At 42.8% G+C, this 15,978-nt stretch overlaps 1 protein-coding gene across 2 annotated transcripts in view; it reads right to left on the bottom strand.

Annotated features, from left to right (window-relative positions):
• The window catches only part of LOC124040295 (endothelial PAS domain-containing protein 1-like), a 54,959-nt gene extending 39,811 nt beyond the window's left edge, over positions 1-15,148 (bottom strand). For both annotated transcript variants that reach the window (XM_046357346.1, XM_046357347.1), the window contains exon 1: positions 14,694-15,148. In XM_046357346.1, the coding sequence (XP_046213302.1) occupies positions 14,694-14,719 (26 nt within the window). In that variant the 5' untranslated portion in view covers positions 14,720-15,148. The remainder of the gene's footprint in view (positions 1-14,693) is intronic.
• Between the last annotated feature and the right edge of the window lie 830 nt (positions 15,149-15,978).

Below are 15,978 nucleotides of genomic sequence, written 5' to 3'. Positions count from 1 at the left end.
CTACAGGGACGCTACAGGGAAGTTGCAGGGACGCTACAGGGAAGTTGCAGGGACGCTACAGGGAAGTTACAGGGACGCTACAGTGAAGTTACAGGGACGCTACAGGGACGTTACAGGGACGCTACAGGAAAGTTACAGGGACGCTATAGCGAAGTTACAGGGACGCTACAGGGAACAGGGGACACTACAGGGAAGTTACAGGGACACTACAGGGAAGTTGCAGGGACGCAGGGAAGTTACAGGGAATTTACAGGGAAGTTACAGGACGCTACAGGGAAGTTTACAGGGACACTACAGGGAAGTTACAGGGATACTATAGGGAAGTTACAGGGACGCTACAGGGAAGTTACAGGGACGCTACAGGGACGTTACAGGGACGCTACAGGAAAGTTACAGGGACGCTATAGCGAAGTTACAGGGACGCTACAGGGAAGTTGCAGGGACGCTACAGGGAATTTACAGGGACGCTACAGGGAAGTTACAGGGACACTACAGGGAGGTTACAGGGATACTATATGGAAGTTACAAGGACACTATAGGGAAGTTACTGGGACGCTATAGGGAAGTTACAGGGACACTATAGGGAAGTTACAGGGACGCTACAGGGAAGTTACAGGGAAGTTACAGGGACGCTACAGGGAAGTTACAGGGACGCTACAGGGAAGTTACAGGGACGTTACACAAACATTCCAGGGAAGTTACAGGGACGCTACAGGGACATTCTAGATATGTTCATCCAAAATCCACAAAGAAGATACGTGATTGGACTATGACCTTTCATTAGTGACTAAAACAAAGTTTTGCTCTCTTCAGGAATCACTCTCTCTCTTCACCAGCCCTCCCTCTCTCCATCCCCCTCTTATATAAGTAGCAAACAAGTTTTCATGTAGCATCTATACACTAGCTACATTCCTCTCGCCTGTACAGGCAGTGCCGGACTTATCATTAGGCAACTCAGGCAATTGCCTGGGGCCTCACATCATCAGAAGCCTTGTGAACTTGGCATAATGTTGTTTAATAATACATCATTTCTGTTATCTTGCCTTCATCCTTAGCTTGAGGTCCTCCGCTCATGAGTAACCTCCGATGTGCGCCATTTAGCAGTAGTGACAAACAGGGCGGTTTCAGGTTTTCTTCATCTGAATTTGGCTATAGCTTATGAACAGTTGGGGCTATTAGCTAGTATCATTGCATAACAGAAACGAAAAGAAAAAAAAATATCTCAACATTTCGCCCAACAATTTAAATCAACACCTACATACAAAAAAACCATCTCCGTGATGAGGGACTAAAACAAAGTGTTGCTCTCTTCAGGAATCATTGTCACTCTCTCTCTCTTCTCCAGCCCTCCCTCTCAGTCTCTCCAGCTTACATAAGTAGCAAATCATTTATCATTAAACACCTATGCGCTAGCTACATTCCTCTCACCTGTACAGGTTTTGTTTAATATTTGGTATTTTCATGCACTATTTGTTGTGCCTGGAGTACAACAGAAACACCATTAGAGTTAGGAAGAGCTAAGGGGCCAGATTTGTATTTTAAGCACCAAAAGAAGGTTACTCACACGGCTTCCATTTTTGCCATCTGTATTCAATAAAAAATGTAATGTCGATAAAGGTGGTTTCAGGTCACATAATTCGAACAGACCATACACCTCCCTCCCACACACACACACACACACACGCACGCACACGCGCACGCACACACACACACGCACACACGCACACACGCACACACGCACACACGCACACACGCACACACGCACACACGCACACCTTCCATGCTTACAGTCTGTCTTCCTGTGGTAGTGGCGTCTTGCTAAACACAAACAGCGAACAATACGGCCCGGGCTAATCTCTGATCCTCTGGAACATAGTGTTCCTGCACACAGTCAAACAAACAGCGCCCGCCAGCTAGCCACCAGCCGCCAGCCCAACCAAGTGCAGCGCAGCCCAACGAGCTGCTCTCAATCAGGGGAAGGGAGATAAGAGGAGATGGCTGATCCATCTGATACACTCACTGAAAGGCATGATGGGATCACGCCCAGTCCGTTCTGACGATGGCTGCCCCCTGCTCCCCCTTCCCACGCCATAACGGCCACCCACATCTTCATGTTCATAACTTGATGTGCCACACCACACATCTGTCTATCATTCTCCCCTGTGCCACTTCAACATCTTAATGAGATTGTCAACAAATATTTGACATCTTAACAGGCAAGACCACCTGCATAGCGGCCACAGGCACATTTTTCTGGAGGATAAACATTCTTCTGTGATTTGCTGACTGTGATGGGCTAATATTCAAAAACACAGGTGGCGGACCACAGTGGCCCAGTGCCGCTCTGCCACTGCATACAAACTAGGCAACCGCTGCCTTGGCAGAATAATGATTTAAGTGAGAGTGAGGGAAGGAGGGAGTGGCTAGAGTTGTTCCATCGCCTTTCATCTTTCTCCACTGTTTTATCAGATAACAGCTGAAAATGATGTGATTTAAGTATAATCTCAAGATTAGGATTTAGTAAAAAGATTAGGATTTAGTAAAAAGATTAGGATTTAGTGAGAAGGAAATGCACCTCTGATCCATGCTTTTACTGTCACAGTGTCTCCCTGCCTACCTCCAATGCAAAATGACTCATTTCAAATGACGTTGGTTGATGAACTACTATACCACACACGTTAGAATTTATGCAGTTGAGTTGCTGTCCAGCATGTGGACATTTATTTGATGTGTTTGTATTTTTTGTACTTGTATCTCTTTACCTCCCTAATTTCCTGATATCCAATTGGTAATTAGTCTTGTCTCATCGCTGCAACTCCCCTACGTACTCGGGAGAGGCGAAGGTCGAGCGCCATGCATCCTCCGAAACATGACCCTGCCAAGTCGCACTGCTTGTTTTGGCACATTCTAATAGTAACTTCCAAGCCACAACTACATGGGCAGACACAGGCTTTAAAAGGCTTGCAGTCTGGGCCAAAGAGCTGCCTATCCTATATGAGTACCATCAGCTCAATACAATAGTGTGTCATAAGTGCCCAAGATGTGTATAAAAACCTTATGATTCATAGCTTCAAAGACATAGGGGCTTAGTGGGTGAAGTTCTATACAGACATACTAATATCTCCAGTAAAAAGGGGGTATTGACGGGAATGGGTCTGGGACTGAGGGCTGGACTGAGGCCAGCTGACGTGAGCAAGGGCATTGCGGTAAAGCTGGCTGGAGGAAGAGGAAGCTGGGGGCTGGAAGGACCAGGTGACAGTTTACTGAAGAAGGTTTACAACAACAACTTGCAGAGATGCAGATGAAGTTGAATGGAGAGAAGGGGGGGGAGACAGGGATATGGAGAATACCAAGAATTCAGCCCCTCCCCCATGCTGTTTCTCCAGCGGGGTTGGGGTTGGGATTTCAGAAGCCTGTGTTCCCTACCCCTCCTGAGACCTTGTCACAATAAATGGCATGTTTCAGTTTAGAGACACCATACAGCTGGGAAATACTGTTTCCCTCTCTATCTCTTTAAAACCCTCACATTAAACTCTAAAAGAGCCCTAAAACCTCACACAAGCACAGTGGTCTTACACAGAGGTAGTTTTTGTGCCACTAGCCTGCCATTTAAAGCTCCATCAAATTACTGTGAAAGAGAAACCAAACTGAGACCTTACTCATTATCTTGGAGAGTATAAGGTGTGTCTGTGTGTGTCTGTGTTTTTATATGTGTGTGTGTGTGTGTGTGTGTGTGTGTGTGTGTGTGTGTGTGTGTGTGTGTGTGTGTGTGTGTGTGTGTGTGTGTGTGTGTGTGTGTGTGTGTGTGTGTGTGTGTGTGTGTGTGTGTGTGTGTGTGTGTGTGTGTGTGTGTGTGTTTCTGTCTGTCTGTCTGTCTGTCTGTCTGTCTGTCTGTCTGTCTGTCTGTCTGTCTGTCTGTCTGTCTGTCTGTCTGTCTGTCTGTCTGTCTGTCTGTCTGTCTGTCTGTCTGTCTGTCTGTCTGTCTGTCTGTCTGTCTGTCTGTGTGTCTGTGTGTCTGTGTGTCTGTGTGTCTGTGTGTCTGTGTGTCTGTGTGTCTGTGTATGAGTAAAGTTCTGGATTAGAGAGCAAAAATCTTTAGTGCCAAGTCTCCTAGGGGCACTTACCTGACACAACATGTATAACACTGCCTGGCCCTCTCTAGGCTTTCTTCTCTTTTCTCTCCTCAACGCCAGTCAGGCATCTACTCAATGTCAAGTCATATTCAATACTGATGGAAAGAACTAAACCACTACAAGGCCCCACTACTTTGAAAAGGATCCCAGAAAAATTGAGGTAAGACAGACACAGACCTTCCAGAGGTGTGGGACCAGCAATCACATACTGGCTCGCAGTGTGAATTTAGTTTATGTCTCTCGGTGTGAATTTGGTTGATGTCTCTCAGTGTGAATTTGGTTAATCTCTCTTCATACCATGGCCAATCTGTAATCATTGCCTAGAGGAAAAATGTTGAGTGTGGTATGCCAATGTTTGGGTAATGTTCGGATAGCGCTGTGGCAAGGCAGTGGGCACAGTGCCAGCTCTGTCTGCACAGGCCAATGGACTGAATAGCTGAGTTGACAGGGGCTTTGGCCAAAGCAGGGCCTTTCTACTCCCTAACGGGCTACTGGCTCCTTTAGAGGACCCATCACAGAACAAGCCACACACACACACACAGAGAGAGAGAGACTGAGAGATGGAGAGACGGGGAGAAAGAGAGACAGAGAGACAGAGAGAGAGAGATAGAGAGACGGGGAGAAAGAGAGACAGAGAGACAGAGAGACAGAGAGAGAGAGAGAGATAGAGAGACGGGGAGAAAGAGAGACAGAGAGACAGAGAGAGAGAGAGAGAGAGAGAGAGACAGAGAGAGAACCCCATAATAAAGGTGACATAACCTCACGAAAGCCACAAACCAAAACAGACCAGCACTAAGTGACTGGTGTAGAAAGCCAGAATGTTTATCAGTTCACAGTGCTAGCTATGAGAATAAATGTTGTGGTGACAGTACGTGAAAAACATGGGAATAGACAAATCCTTTACTTATGAAACGTATGATAAATGAATGGCGGAAAAAGTGGATACTTACATTTGTCATGCAGCTTATACATTGTTATTGTATAGCCATATGAGAACAGTAAGTAAATAAACACATCAAATAATCCCATAAGTGGATCCTTTCACAATAACACATGGTCTATAAAACTAAGTATGCAATATCACCGCTGAAATAAACATTGCTGTGCAAGCCAGGCCAGAAGCAATGATTCACCCCATTGACAATGCCATAAAGACTAGTTATTTAAACTTGCAATAAATGGCAAGGCCTAATACACACACACACACACACACACAGACACACAGACACACACAGACACACCCTTGGGGCTTTCTCTTTTTAATCTCTAACCTCATTGAACCAGTGATCTGGTAGTCTTCTCTAAAATGGCCGTCTCTTGTGTTGAATAAGTTGTTATGTCTAATGGGAAACCCTTCTCTGCCCAAAGGAAATGTCACTTCATTCTCTACAGCCCCTCCAGTCCATGATATCCTGATCATAAAGATTTAGTGTCCCTGTTCGATTCTTAATACCTGTCTTGTTAATGTTCTGGATGTTTGGGGTTGATCTGACAGTGTGTGTTTGAGAAAGCTCTTCAGTGCAGAGTCACGAGGCTGGCGCAGACTGAGAGGCGCTCATCTCATTACTAGACTCTCTCACACTGCTCTCCTCATGGGGATATGGTGTCTCTATCTAACCCTTTTACTCAAACAATACAGAAAACGCTCCAGAACTAAAGGATGCACATATCCACTGTCTTCTCCTAGGGAGCCGGAGGAGAGCTAAGGAGCTAAGAATTAGAAGATGTTAAATATATTTTTCATGATTTGGCTCGCACATGGGATAGACCATTACTAAGCTGTGGGCAGTGAAATCTGATACCAGTAAATAAGTTAATAAGTGAAACAAACATGAGTTCACAAGTCACCACCACTCGGGAACAGTTATCGCCATGTATTTTTTTTGCTGTAGAGGCCATAGGCTGAAGTACAGTACGCTGTGGGCTCTGCGTACTGTAAACCAGAACTACAGGCTCACCATCAGGCAATACTCAATACATACATACTACACAGTAGTACAATGTGGCAATCTTTGTGGGTCCCAGAATGTTTTAGTCCATTTTCTTAATATAAAATGGTCACAAGGTCAATATTTAGTTTTGCTCTGAGGTCTGAGATTAAAGTCAAAGTTACAGGTGTTATGCCTTCTGAAAACCTTCCTTATAGATGAAGTAGGCTACAGCCACTGAAATTCACTCTCCCTTTCATCACTCTCTTTCTCCTTCCCTGTTCACCACTCTAGTTACTGTATAGACTTTATCTTTATTATTACTTTGAGAAGTTCTGTTAAGCAGATAATGTGTGCTATGTCTGTTTAACAGATTCTGTTTTTTTTACTCTTCATTAGCCCTACATAGCCTACTACTGATGATGGGTTGACTCATAACCTGCATTCCCCGCGGATATATCCATGGGCTGTATAAAGAGAAAACAATACCTTCAAAAGTCCACAAATGTATAATTATTGTGCAATTTATAGCCTATCTAGGCTACATTTAGGTTTTTCTTTCATGGTTGTAGGCTATCTGGCATTAGAGTGTAAGCCTAAACTTCAGGAAGTAACTGTACGCCAGCCTAATAGCCTACACACCAGTCGCCAAATGCTTTTGGGAACGGGCAGAAAAAGGTAACATCATTGATCCACGGAGGCAAAAAGGAAAATGTCAGAGTTGAATTCAATAAGAGAAAAGCTGCAACATTTGCCTTTTAACATTTTTTTTATTCTTCAAGCTTTGTCAAATTGGTTGTTGATCATTGCTAGACAACCATTTTCAGATCTTGCAATAGATTTTCAAGCAAATTTAAGTCAAAACTGTAACTTGGCCACTCAGGAACATTCATTGTCTTCTTGGTAAGCAACTCCATTGTAGATTTGGCCTTGTGTTTAAGGTTATTTTCCTGTCTGGTGAAAGCAGACTGAAGCAGATTTTCCTCTAGCAGTTTGCCTGTGCTTATCTCTATTACATGTATTTTTTATCCTGAGAAACTCAGAGAAGAGAAGGCGTAACCGGCTGCGACCGGGAGGTCCGTGGGGCGATGCACAATTGGCCTAGCATCGTCCGGGTTAGGGAGAGGTTGGCCGGTAGGGATATCCTTGTCTCATCGCGCACTAGCGACTCCTGTGGCGGGCCGGGCGCAGTGCGCGCTAACCAAGGTCGCCAGGTGCACAGTGTTTCCTCCGACACATTGGTGCGGCTGGCTTCCGGGTTGGATGTGCGCTGTGTTAAGAAGCAGTGCGGCTTGGTTGGGTTGTGTATCGGAGGACGCATGACTTTCAACCTTCGTCTCTCCCGAGCCTGTACGGGAGTTGTAGCGATGAGACAAGATAGTAGCTACTAAAACAATTACCCCACAAAAAAGTGGTAAAACATTTTTAAAATTATGGAGAGTGGTACTCAGTAATATGTTGCATTGGATTTCCCCAAACATATAAAAAGTGAATTGCTTTGCCACATTTTTTACAGTATGTGTGTTGTAAACAGGATGGATGTTTTAGAATATTTTCAGGCTTCCTTCTTTTCACTCTGTCAATTAGGTTAGTATTGTGGAGTAACTACAATGTTTTGTATCCTATCACTCTGTAACTGTTTTAAAGTCACCATTGGCCTCATGGTGAAATCCCTGAGCAGTTTGCTCCCTCTCCGACGACTGAGTTAGGAAGGACGCCTGTATCTTTGTAGTGAAAATTCTGGTTGCAGCACAGCAAAATGTGGAAAAAGTCACGGGGTTTGAATACTGTCTGAAGGCAATGTAAATTAGACAACAACAAAAAATCCTGCACCCCTGTCAAAAAAGAAATCGCCCCACCGTCTCTGACTGTAGCTTACAGCGCATTTTCTATTTTAGAGGGTTACACTCTTAGAAAACTGGTTATTTGGGGTTTAATATAGAACCCTCTGGTTCTTCAGATGAGATTAAAGAACCCTTTACTAATAAAGGTTATATACACTACCATTCAAAAGTTTGGGTTCACATAGAAATGTCCTTGTTTTTGAAAAAAAAGCAAATTTTTTTCGTCCATTAAATTAACATAAAATTGATCAGAAATACAGTGTAGACATTGTTAGTGTTGTAAATGACCACTGCAGCTAGAAACGGTCGATTTTTTACGGAATATCTACATAGGCGTACAGAGACCCATTATAAGCAACCGTCACTCCTGTGTTCCAATGGGACGTTGTGTTAGCTAATCCAAGTTCATCATTTTAAAAGGCTAATTGATCATTAGAAAACCCTTTTGCAATTGTGTTAGCACAACTGAAAACTGTTGTTCTGATTACAGAAGCAAAAAAAGCTTCATTAAATAGTACCCGCAAAACACCAGTCTCAACATCAACAATGAAGAGGTGACTCCAGGATGCTGGCCTTGAGCTCAGGTCCATCATGTTTCTATTGATCTTCCTTGAGATGTGTCTACAATTTGATTGGAGTCCACTTGTAGTAAATTCAGTTGATTGGACATGATTTGGAAATGCACATATCTGTCTATATAAGGTCCCACAGTTGACAGTGCATGTCAGAGCAAACAACAAGCACAGAGTTCAAATGGATTGTCTGTAGAGCTCCAAGACAAGGATTGTGTCGAGGCACAGATCTGGGAAGGGTACCAAAACATTTCTGCAGCATTGAAGGTCCCCAAGAACATAATGGCTTCCATCATTCTTAAATGGAAGAAGTTTGGAACCACCAAGACTCTTCCTAGAGCTGGCTGCCCGGTGACACTGAGCAATCGGGGGAGAAGGGCCTTGGTCAGGGAGGTGGTCAGGGAGGTGACCAAGAACCCGATGGTCACTCTGATAGACCTCCAGAGTTCCTCTGTGGAGATGGGAGAACCATCCAGAAAGACAACCATTTCTGCAGCACTCCCCCAATCAGGCCTTTATGGTAGAGCGCCCAGACGGAAGCCACTACTCAGTAAAAGGCACATGACAGCCCGCTTGGAGTTTGCCAAAAGGCACCTACAGACTCTCAGACCATGAGAAACAAGATTCTCTGGTCTGATGAAACCAAGATTGAACTCTCTGACCTGAATGCCAAGCATCACGTCTGGAGGATACCTGGCACTATCCCTACAGCGAAGCATGGTGGTGGCAGCATCATGATCTGGGGATATTTATAGCGGCAGTGACTGGGAGACTAGTCAGAATTGAGGCAAAGATGAGCAAAGTACAGAGAGATCCTTGATGATAACCTGCTCCAGAGCACTCAGAACCTCAGACTGGGGTGAAGGTTCACCTGCCAACAAGACAACGACCCTAAGCACACAGCCAAGACAACGCAGGAGTGGCTTCGGGACAAGTCTCTGAATGTCCTTGATTGGCCCAGCCAGAGCCCTGCCTTGAACCTGATTAAACATCTCTGGACAGACCTGATAATAGCTCACAGAGCTTGAGAGCATCTGCAGAGAAGAATTCCAGTATGACAGCTTGCAAGTAGCCTAATGTTAGCCTACCAGTAAGCATGTTATTTTTCAATGTATCAAGGTAAGCAACATTGACTATTTAATTAAAATATATGAAACCCAAGTCATATGATAAATTATAGGCTAGATAAATAAAGTTGAAACGTTATTAGAATTTGAGCACGTTTGTAAGATAATTTAGCTAGCTAGCTAAACAGAAAAAGCTAGGCTACTTTAATTTGCCACTATACAAGCAAACTCTTTGAAATATACATTATTTTTATTATGGGATATGCCAAATAGAGCTACAGACCCAGTCTAACATGGGCAAATAACCAAATGTTGATATTTTTTCAATATTTCAGTGTGGAGTCAATTGAGGGGACTAGTCTGTTTCATGAAGCAATTAGAAGACTGTTGCTGACTGAGGGGAGGTACAGTTGAAGTCTGAAGGTTACAAACACATACATTGGAGTCATTAAAACTCGTTTTTCAACCACTCCACAAATGTCTTGTTAACAAACTACAGTTTTGGCAAGTCGGTTAGGACATCTACTTTGTGCATGACACAATAAATTTTTCCAACAATTGTTTACAGACAGATTATTTCACTTGTAATTCACTGTATCACAATTCCAGTGGGTCAGAAGTTTACATACACTAAGTTGACTATTCTTTAAACAGCTGGTAGGCTAATTTACATAATTTTAGTGTACCTGTGGATGTATTTCAAGGCCTACCTTCAAACTCAGTGCCTCAAAATCAAAATAAATCAGCCAAGAAAAAATATTGTAGACCTCCACAAGTCTGGTTCATCCTTCGGAGCAATTTCCAAATGCCTGAAGGTACCACGTTCATCTGTACAAACAATAGTATGTAAGTATAAACACCATGGGACCACACAGCTGTAATACCGCTCAGGGAGGAGACGCGTTCTGTCTCCTAGAGATGAGCGTACTTTGGTGCGAAAAGTGAAAATCAATCCCAGAAAAAAACAGGAAAGGACCTTGTGAAAATGCTGGAGGAAACAGGTACAAAAGTATCTATATCCACAGTAAAACGAGTCCTATATCGACATAACCTGAAAGGCCGCTCAGCAAGGAAGAAGCCACTGCTCCAAAAACGACATTAAAAAAGCCAGACTAGGGTTTGCAACTGCACATGAAAACAAAGATCGCACTTTTTGGAGCAACGTCCTCTGGTCTGATGAAAGAAAAACAGAACTGTTTGGCCATAATGACTATTCTTATGTTGGGAGGAAAAATGGGATGCTTGCAAGCCGAAGAACACCATCCCAACCGTGAAGCACAGGGGTGGCAGCATCATGTTGTGGGGGTGCTTTGCTGCAGGAGGGGCTGGTGCACTTCACAAAATAGAAGGCGTCGTGAGACAGGAAAAATATGTGGATATATTGAAGCAACATCTCAAGATAATCAGTTAAGTTAAAGCTTGGTCGCAAATGAGTTTTCCAAATGGACAATGACCCCAAACATACTTCCAAAGTTGTGGCAAAGTGGCTTAAGGACAACAAAGTCAAGGTATTGGAGTGGCCATCACAAAGCCCTGACCTCAATCCCTATAGAAAATGTGTAAGCAGAACTGAAAAAGCATGTGCGGGCAAGGAGGCCTACAAACCTGACTAAGTTACACCAGCTCTGTCAGGAGGAATGGGCTAAAATTCACCCAACTTATTGTGGGAAGCTTGTGGAAGGCTACCCAAAACGTTTGACCCAAGTTAAACAATTTAAAGGCAATGCAACCAAATACTAATTTAGTGAATGCAAACTTCTGGCCCACTGGGAATGTGATGAAAGAAATAAAACATTCTCTCTACTGCTATTCTGACATTTCACATTCTTAAAATAAAGTGGTGATCCTAACTGACCTAAAACAGGGAATTTTTACTAGGATTAAATGTCAGCAATTGTGAAAAACTGAGTTGAAATGTATTTGGCTAAGGTGTATGTAAACATCCGACTTCAACTGTATGTATAGATTATTGATAATAAATGATGTATGATAAGTCTTGGTGATTCAATAGCCTAGTTAATCATTTCACTACTCTTAACAAACTATGTTGTGCTCTGTCTGGCAGTAACCCAGAACTATCAGAATGATCTCTCTTTCAGGTGCTGCTGACACCTGCATGTAAAATGCTCTTCTACATCATAATAATTATAAGACTGCTTAACATTTTGTCTTCCTTTTATCAGATTAACGCATGATTATTTCTGAAGATGAACTCGTGTTTTTGTTTTGTTTTTCTCCTCTGGTACCAGTCAAGCAGGTAGCCCAGTGGATAAGGAGATGGACCTGTGGCAGGAGTTGAACCTGTGGTTGAAAGGTGGCCAGTTTGAATCCCAGGATGGACGCTGGGGTAAAAATGACAGTATTGATCTGACAGCTGGAGGGCTGCTGGGTTCACATCATCAAAACATTCCCCTATGGTTGGGCACTTGATTAAGGCACTTAAGAACCTGTGCTCCTCTGAACTGTATGATTGGGGGGTTGAGAACAGAATACCTATTTTTGTTGCTCACTGTAACTAATAGACAAAGTATATTATATTGTATTAATACCCAGTTCCACAAGGGGCCTAGAAGGGACTTAGCCCCCTCAGTTGAATCTTGTGGCACCTCAGTTTTAGTTATGTCCCTATGTAAAAATAGCAAAAAAGTTGATTAACAGGTTGGCGGAAAAAAAAGATCTGTATCTCCGCTGAGCTGTCAGCACAATGGACAGAGCACGCCACGGTGGGTAGTAAGGTATGACTCCTTTGTATTTCCATAAAAAGAAGGGAAAATGTTTGTCATCTCTGTGGACGGCTAAGTGAATAACGTGATCAAGTTTACCAGTTGGGTCCTGGTGAGGACGCCATGTTGGAGGCCGAACTGTGACCTTCCTGCTCTTCTGCTGTTCCTATAAGGGGCACTCTGCATGAGTGTCCTGCCCTGTGATGGGGTGTGTGAGGTGTTCATCCGGACATTGACTGACACTGAATTGATTATGACCGAGCTCTCTCCTAAGTCTGGAGAGGAGAGCACCCGGGCTTGGGAGAAAATGGCGGCATCTCTAAAATGTTCCTGAGTGTGGAAAGGAAGTTGTGTAACTGCTGGGGAATCTGGAGACAACCCCAGTGTCCACTGTGCATCGTTTGGGATGGAATGCTCCTTTACCTGCTTCAACAAAGGCCCAGCCCATGCAGGGAGGTTTGTGCACCAGTATCGGCAAAAGTTTAGTGGACAGTGTTTAGGGCCTGAGCAAAGTGTTCATCTGCCTCGGGGTAAATTCTATGATGTTCCTTTTTTGCTCCGCCAATCTACATTCACTAAATGGACATACCATGTTGGTCAATATGTATCATGTACCCAGTGCTTGTTTGGAATGTGCCATTCTGCCTGGCTGTCACATGTCCATTCGTTTAGGGAGTGTGTGTGTGTTTAAGGGGGGGTGGTTAGAAATACTGAACCATGATGATTTCAGATGAAGGGAACATCTCCTGACAATGTTAATTAAGGTTACTGCTTATGTGTTAGGAACGTGACTTGAGCATAATTGAACATGTGGAGACCCGGTGTGTCGTGAAGACATGCTGTAGACATGTCTCTCTCCACTATTGCGCACTGACTCCTGACAATTCCTGCGGGATATTTGTATCAGCGTTCAAGTTGTTTGTCGATGTTTATCAATGCACCACGAAATATATAGTCATCAGTGAAGTTACTGTTAATCCCTGCATATTCCCCCGTTTATTTTGAATGTTTGGTTAGGAAAATGTTGACAATTCATTAAATACAATATACACTCATAACATTCTCCTTCTCCAATTGGAAAGGTTGTTTGGAGAGCTCACAAACTGCGCAACACTTGTGGATAAATAACGTGTGGTTTATTTAATTGCATTTAACAGTTTGCTGTCAATTTATTCATTGTCTTTGATTGGAGAACATGTGTCTGGTTTCTCTGTCATTTTTAATGTTGTGTGAACGCGGCGCTTTAGCTATCTATAGATATACCTGGCCTGCTTGCCAAGAATAGGTGCGGCTAAATGTATTTCATTCCCTTTGGGGATGTTCTAGTTAGTTCACTTTTGGGTAACTCAAGAGGAGTCTGTATCTGAGCCTGGTAGACCCCACATGTGCTTTATTGGTTAAAACAGGTTTTTCCTGAATGATGGTTAAAACAGGCTTTTTCTTTTGAGTACTGACATTTTGAAGTCAGAACTTTGTACATATATTCGTAAATATCACCATCATATTTGAAACAGCAGCGCTGTGTAAATAAATCCGACACTCATTTGCACTTATCTGCCTGCCTCCTGCTGAATCTTTGTCCTTACGACTGTTAGAAGGCCAGTGTTTTACCCTGATACAGCGCAGCAGAGAAAGGCTACAGATTTCGTGCCAACCTGTCACTTCAAAAGCACTCCATGATCTTGGAGTCTCTGCATTTGAACTATATGTTTATTGTGGTATAGCGTGAAATAAGCAGAATTCAATATCATTCCAATGCAAGAACCCCCAAAATGTTGCAATCTCGGCGATTTCAAGAGCCCCTTTAGTAACTTTATCCTGGCGCTTGGTCTTATTATTGTGTTGTAAAGAAGTCACCAGTGTTAACCTGGCCCATCATTCAAACAGAGATGCCTCCCTGGCCATCAGTGCATATTTCCAAACATTGTTTGCATATAAAGACAATACATTCTAAAACCTATGCTGGTATTCTTCTGTCCATTATTACATTGTTTATAAAAATTATATTCTTAGCTCAAAATATTACTATTTAATAGTAATATAATTAATAAATGTCACCATGCAAGGTTCTATATAGAACCATTTTGGTTTAGTGAAGAATAACCTCTACGGTTGCTATCAAATAACCCTATAAATGGTTCTATATATATAACTTTTTGTGGTTCCATATATGTAGCAAGTGATAAAAGCCTTTTTAGTTCTATAAGGAACGTTTTATTCTAATAATATACCCTATAAAGTACAGCGCGCTATTTGTTAAAGGGCAACATTTTCGGCGAAATGTCACTCATTGATTGCGAGGAAAATCGCTTACTAGGCCTAGCATTTAACGTGTTAATAGTAGGTTTAACATGATAGTTTCTTATAAAATGTCTACATCTAAGAACAAATAGGCCAAACAATAAATCTAAACAAATCTACTTTACCTTTTCTTGTCCTTATCAGCCGTCATGTTTTCTTTTGCAAAGTTCAGTAACAAATGGAATTTCCCCGAAAGTCCGAATCAGTCCACTTACGCAACAATTTTCAAGTAACAAATAACATTCACAATGAAAAATATTGAAAGTCAAATCGAGATGAAGTAATTTCTCTGCTCTTTTACGCACAGTCCATTTCAGATGCAAGTTTTCTTTCAGAAGCAGTAGGCAGCTGTACAGTCTCAGAACACTGCCAAGGATTGTACAGCCTTTTCACCGATTCACTAAAGGTAAGCCTACAATCCACAACCTTTAGCCTACTAATGCTTTAGAAGTTGGATAAAATAGGGTCCGCTGTCAAAGTTTCCTTCGTTGCGTTGGTTGTGCTGGTCTACTGAACTTCTAGCCCAGTTCGCTGTTCACTCTTTTGCGCTCAGCTGGCCCGTTGACAGTCGCTCACGCGTCAATCTGACCGCAGTGATTGGTGAAAATGCTGTGTAGAACCGCCTTAAATATCCCCACCCACTAACCTGATGGTTTCGTCGTTTATATTGTCGTTCAGAGTCCCTGTAGGTCTACATACTTTGAGGCCTACAATTTTGAGTTGGCTTGCCCTTGTATGTTGTGTATGTACAGTTGAAGTCGGAAGTTTACATACACTTAGGTTGGAGTCATTAAAACTAGTTTTTTAACCACTCCACAAATTTCAACTATTGTTTTGGCAAGTCGGTTAGGACATCTACTTTGTGCATGACACAAGTCATTTTTCCAACAATTGTTTACAGACAGATTATTTAATGTATAATTCACTGTATCACAATTCCAGTAGGTCAGAAGTTTACTTACATACACTAAGTTGACTGTGCCTTTAAACAACTTGGAAAATTCCAGAAAATGATGTCATGGCTCTAGATTCTTCTGGTAGGCTAATTGACATAATTTGATTTCTTTATATCCACAGTAAAACGAGTCCTATATCGATGATAACCTGAATGGCCACTCAGCAAGAAAGAAGCCACTGCTCCAAAACCGCCATAAAGGCCACACTACAGTTTGCAACTGCACATGAGGACAAAGATCGTACCTTTTGGAGAAATATGATCTGGTATGATGAAACAAAAATATAACTGTTTGGCCATAATGACCATCGTTATGTTTGGAGGGAAAAGGGGGATGCTTGCAAGCCAAAGAACACCATCCCAACCGTGAAGCACAGGGGTGGCAGCATCATGTTGTGGGCGTGCTTTGCTGCAGGAGGGACTGGTGCACTTCACAAAATAGATGGCATCATAAG

Source organism: Oncorhynchus gorbuscha, linkage group LG07, assembly GCF_021184085.1.
Source record: "Oncorhynchus gorbuscha isolate QuinsamMale2020 ecotype Even-year linkage group LG07, OgorEven_v1.0, whole genome shotgun sequence".
In the NCBI taxonomy this organism is placed as follows: Eukaryota; Metazoa; Chordata; class Actinopteri; order Salmoniformes; family Salmonidae; genus Oncorhynchus; species Oncorhynchus gorbuscha.
The sequence above is the reverse complement of the archived record's forward strand: the minus strand, read 5'-3'. Positions and strand labels throughout refer to the sequence as shown.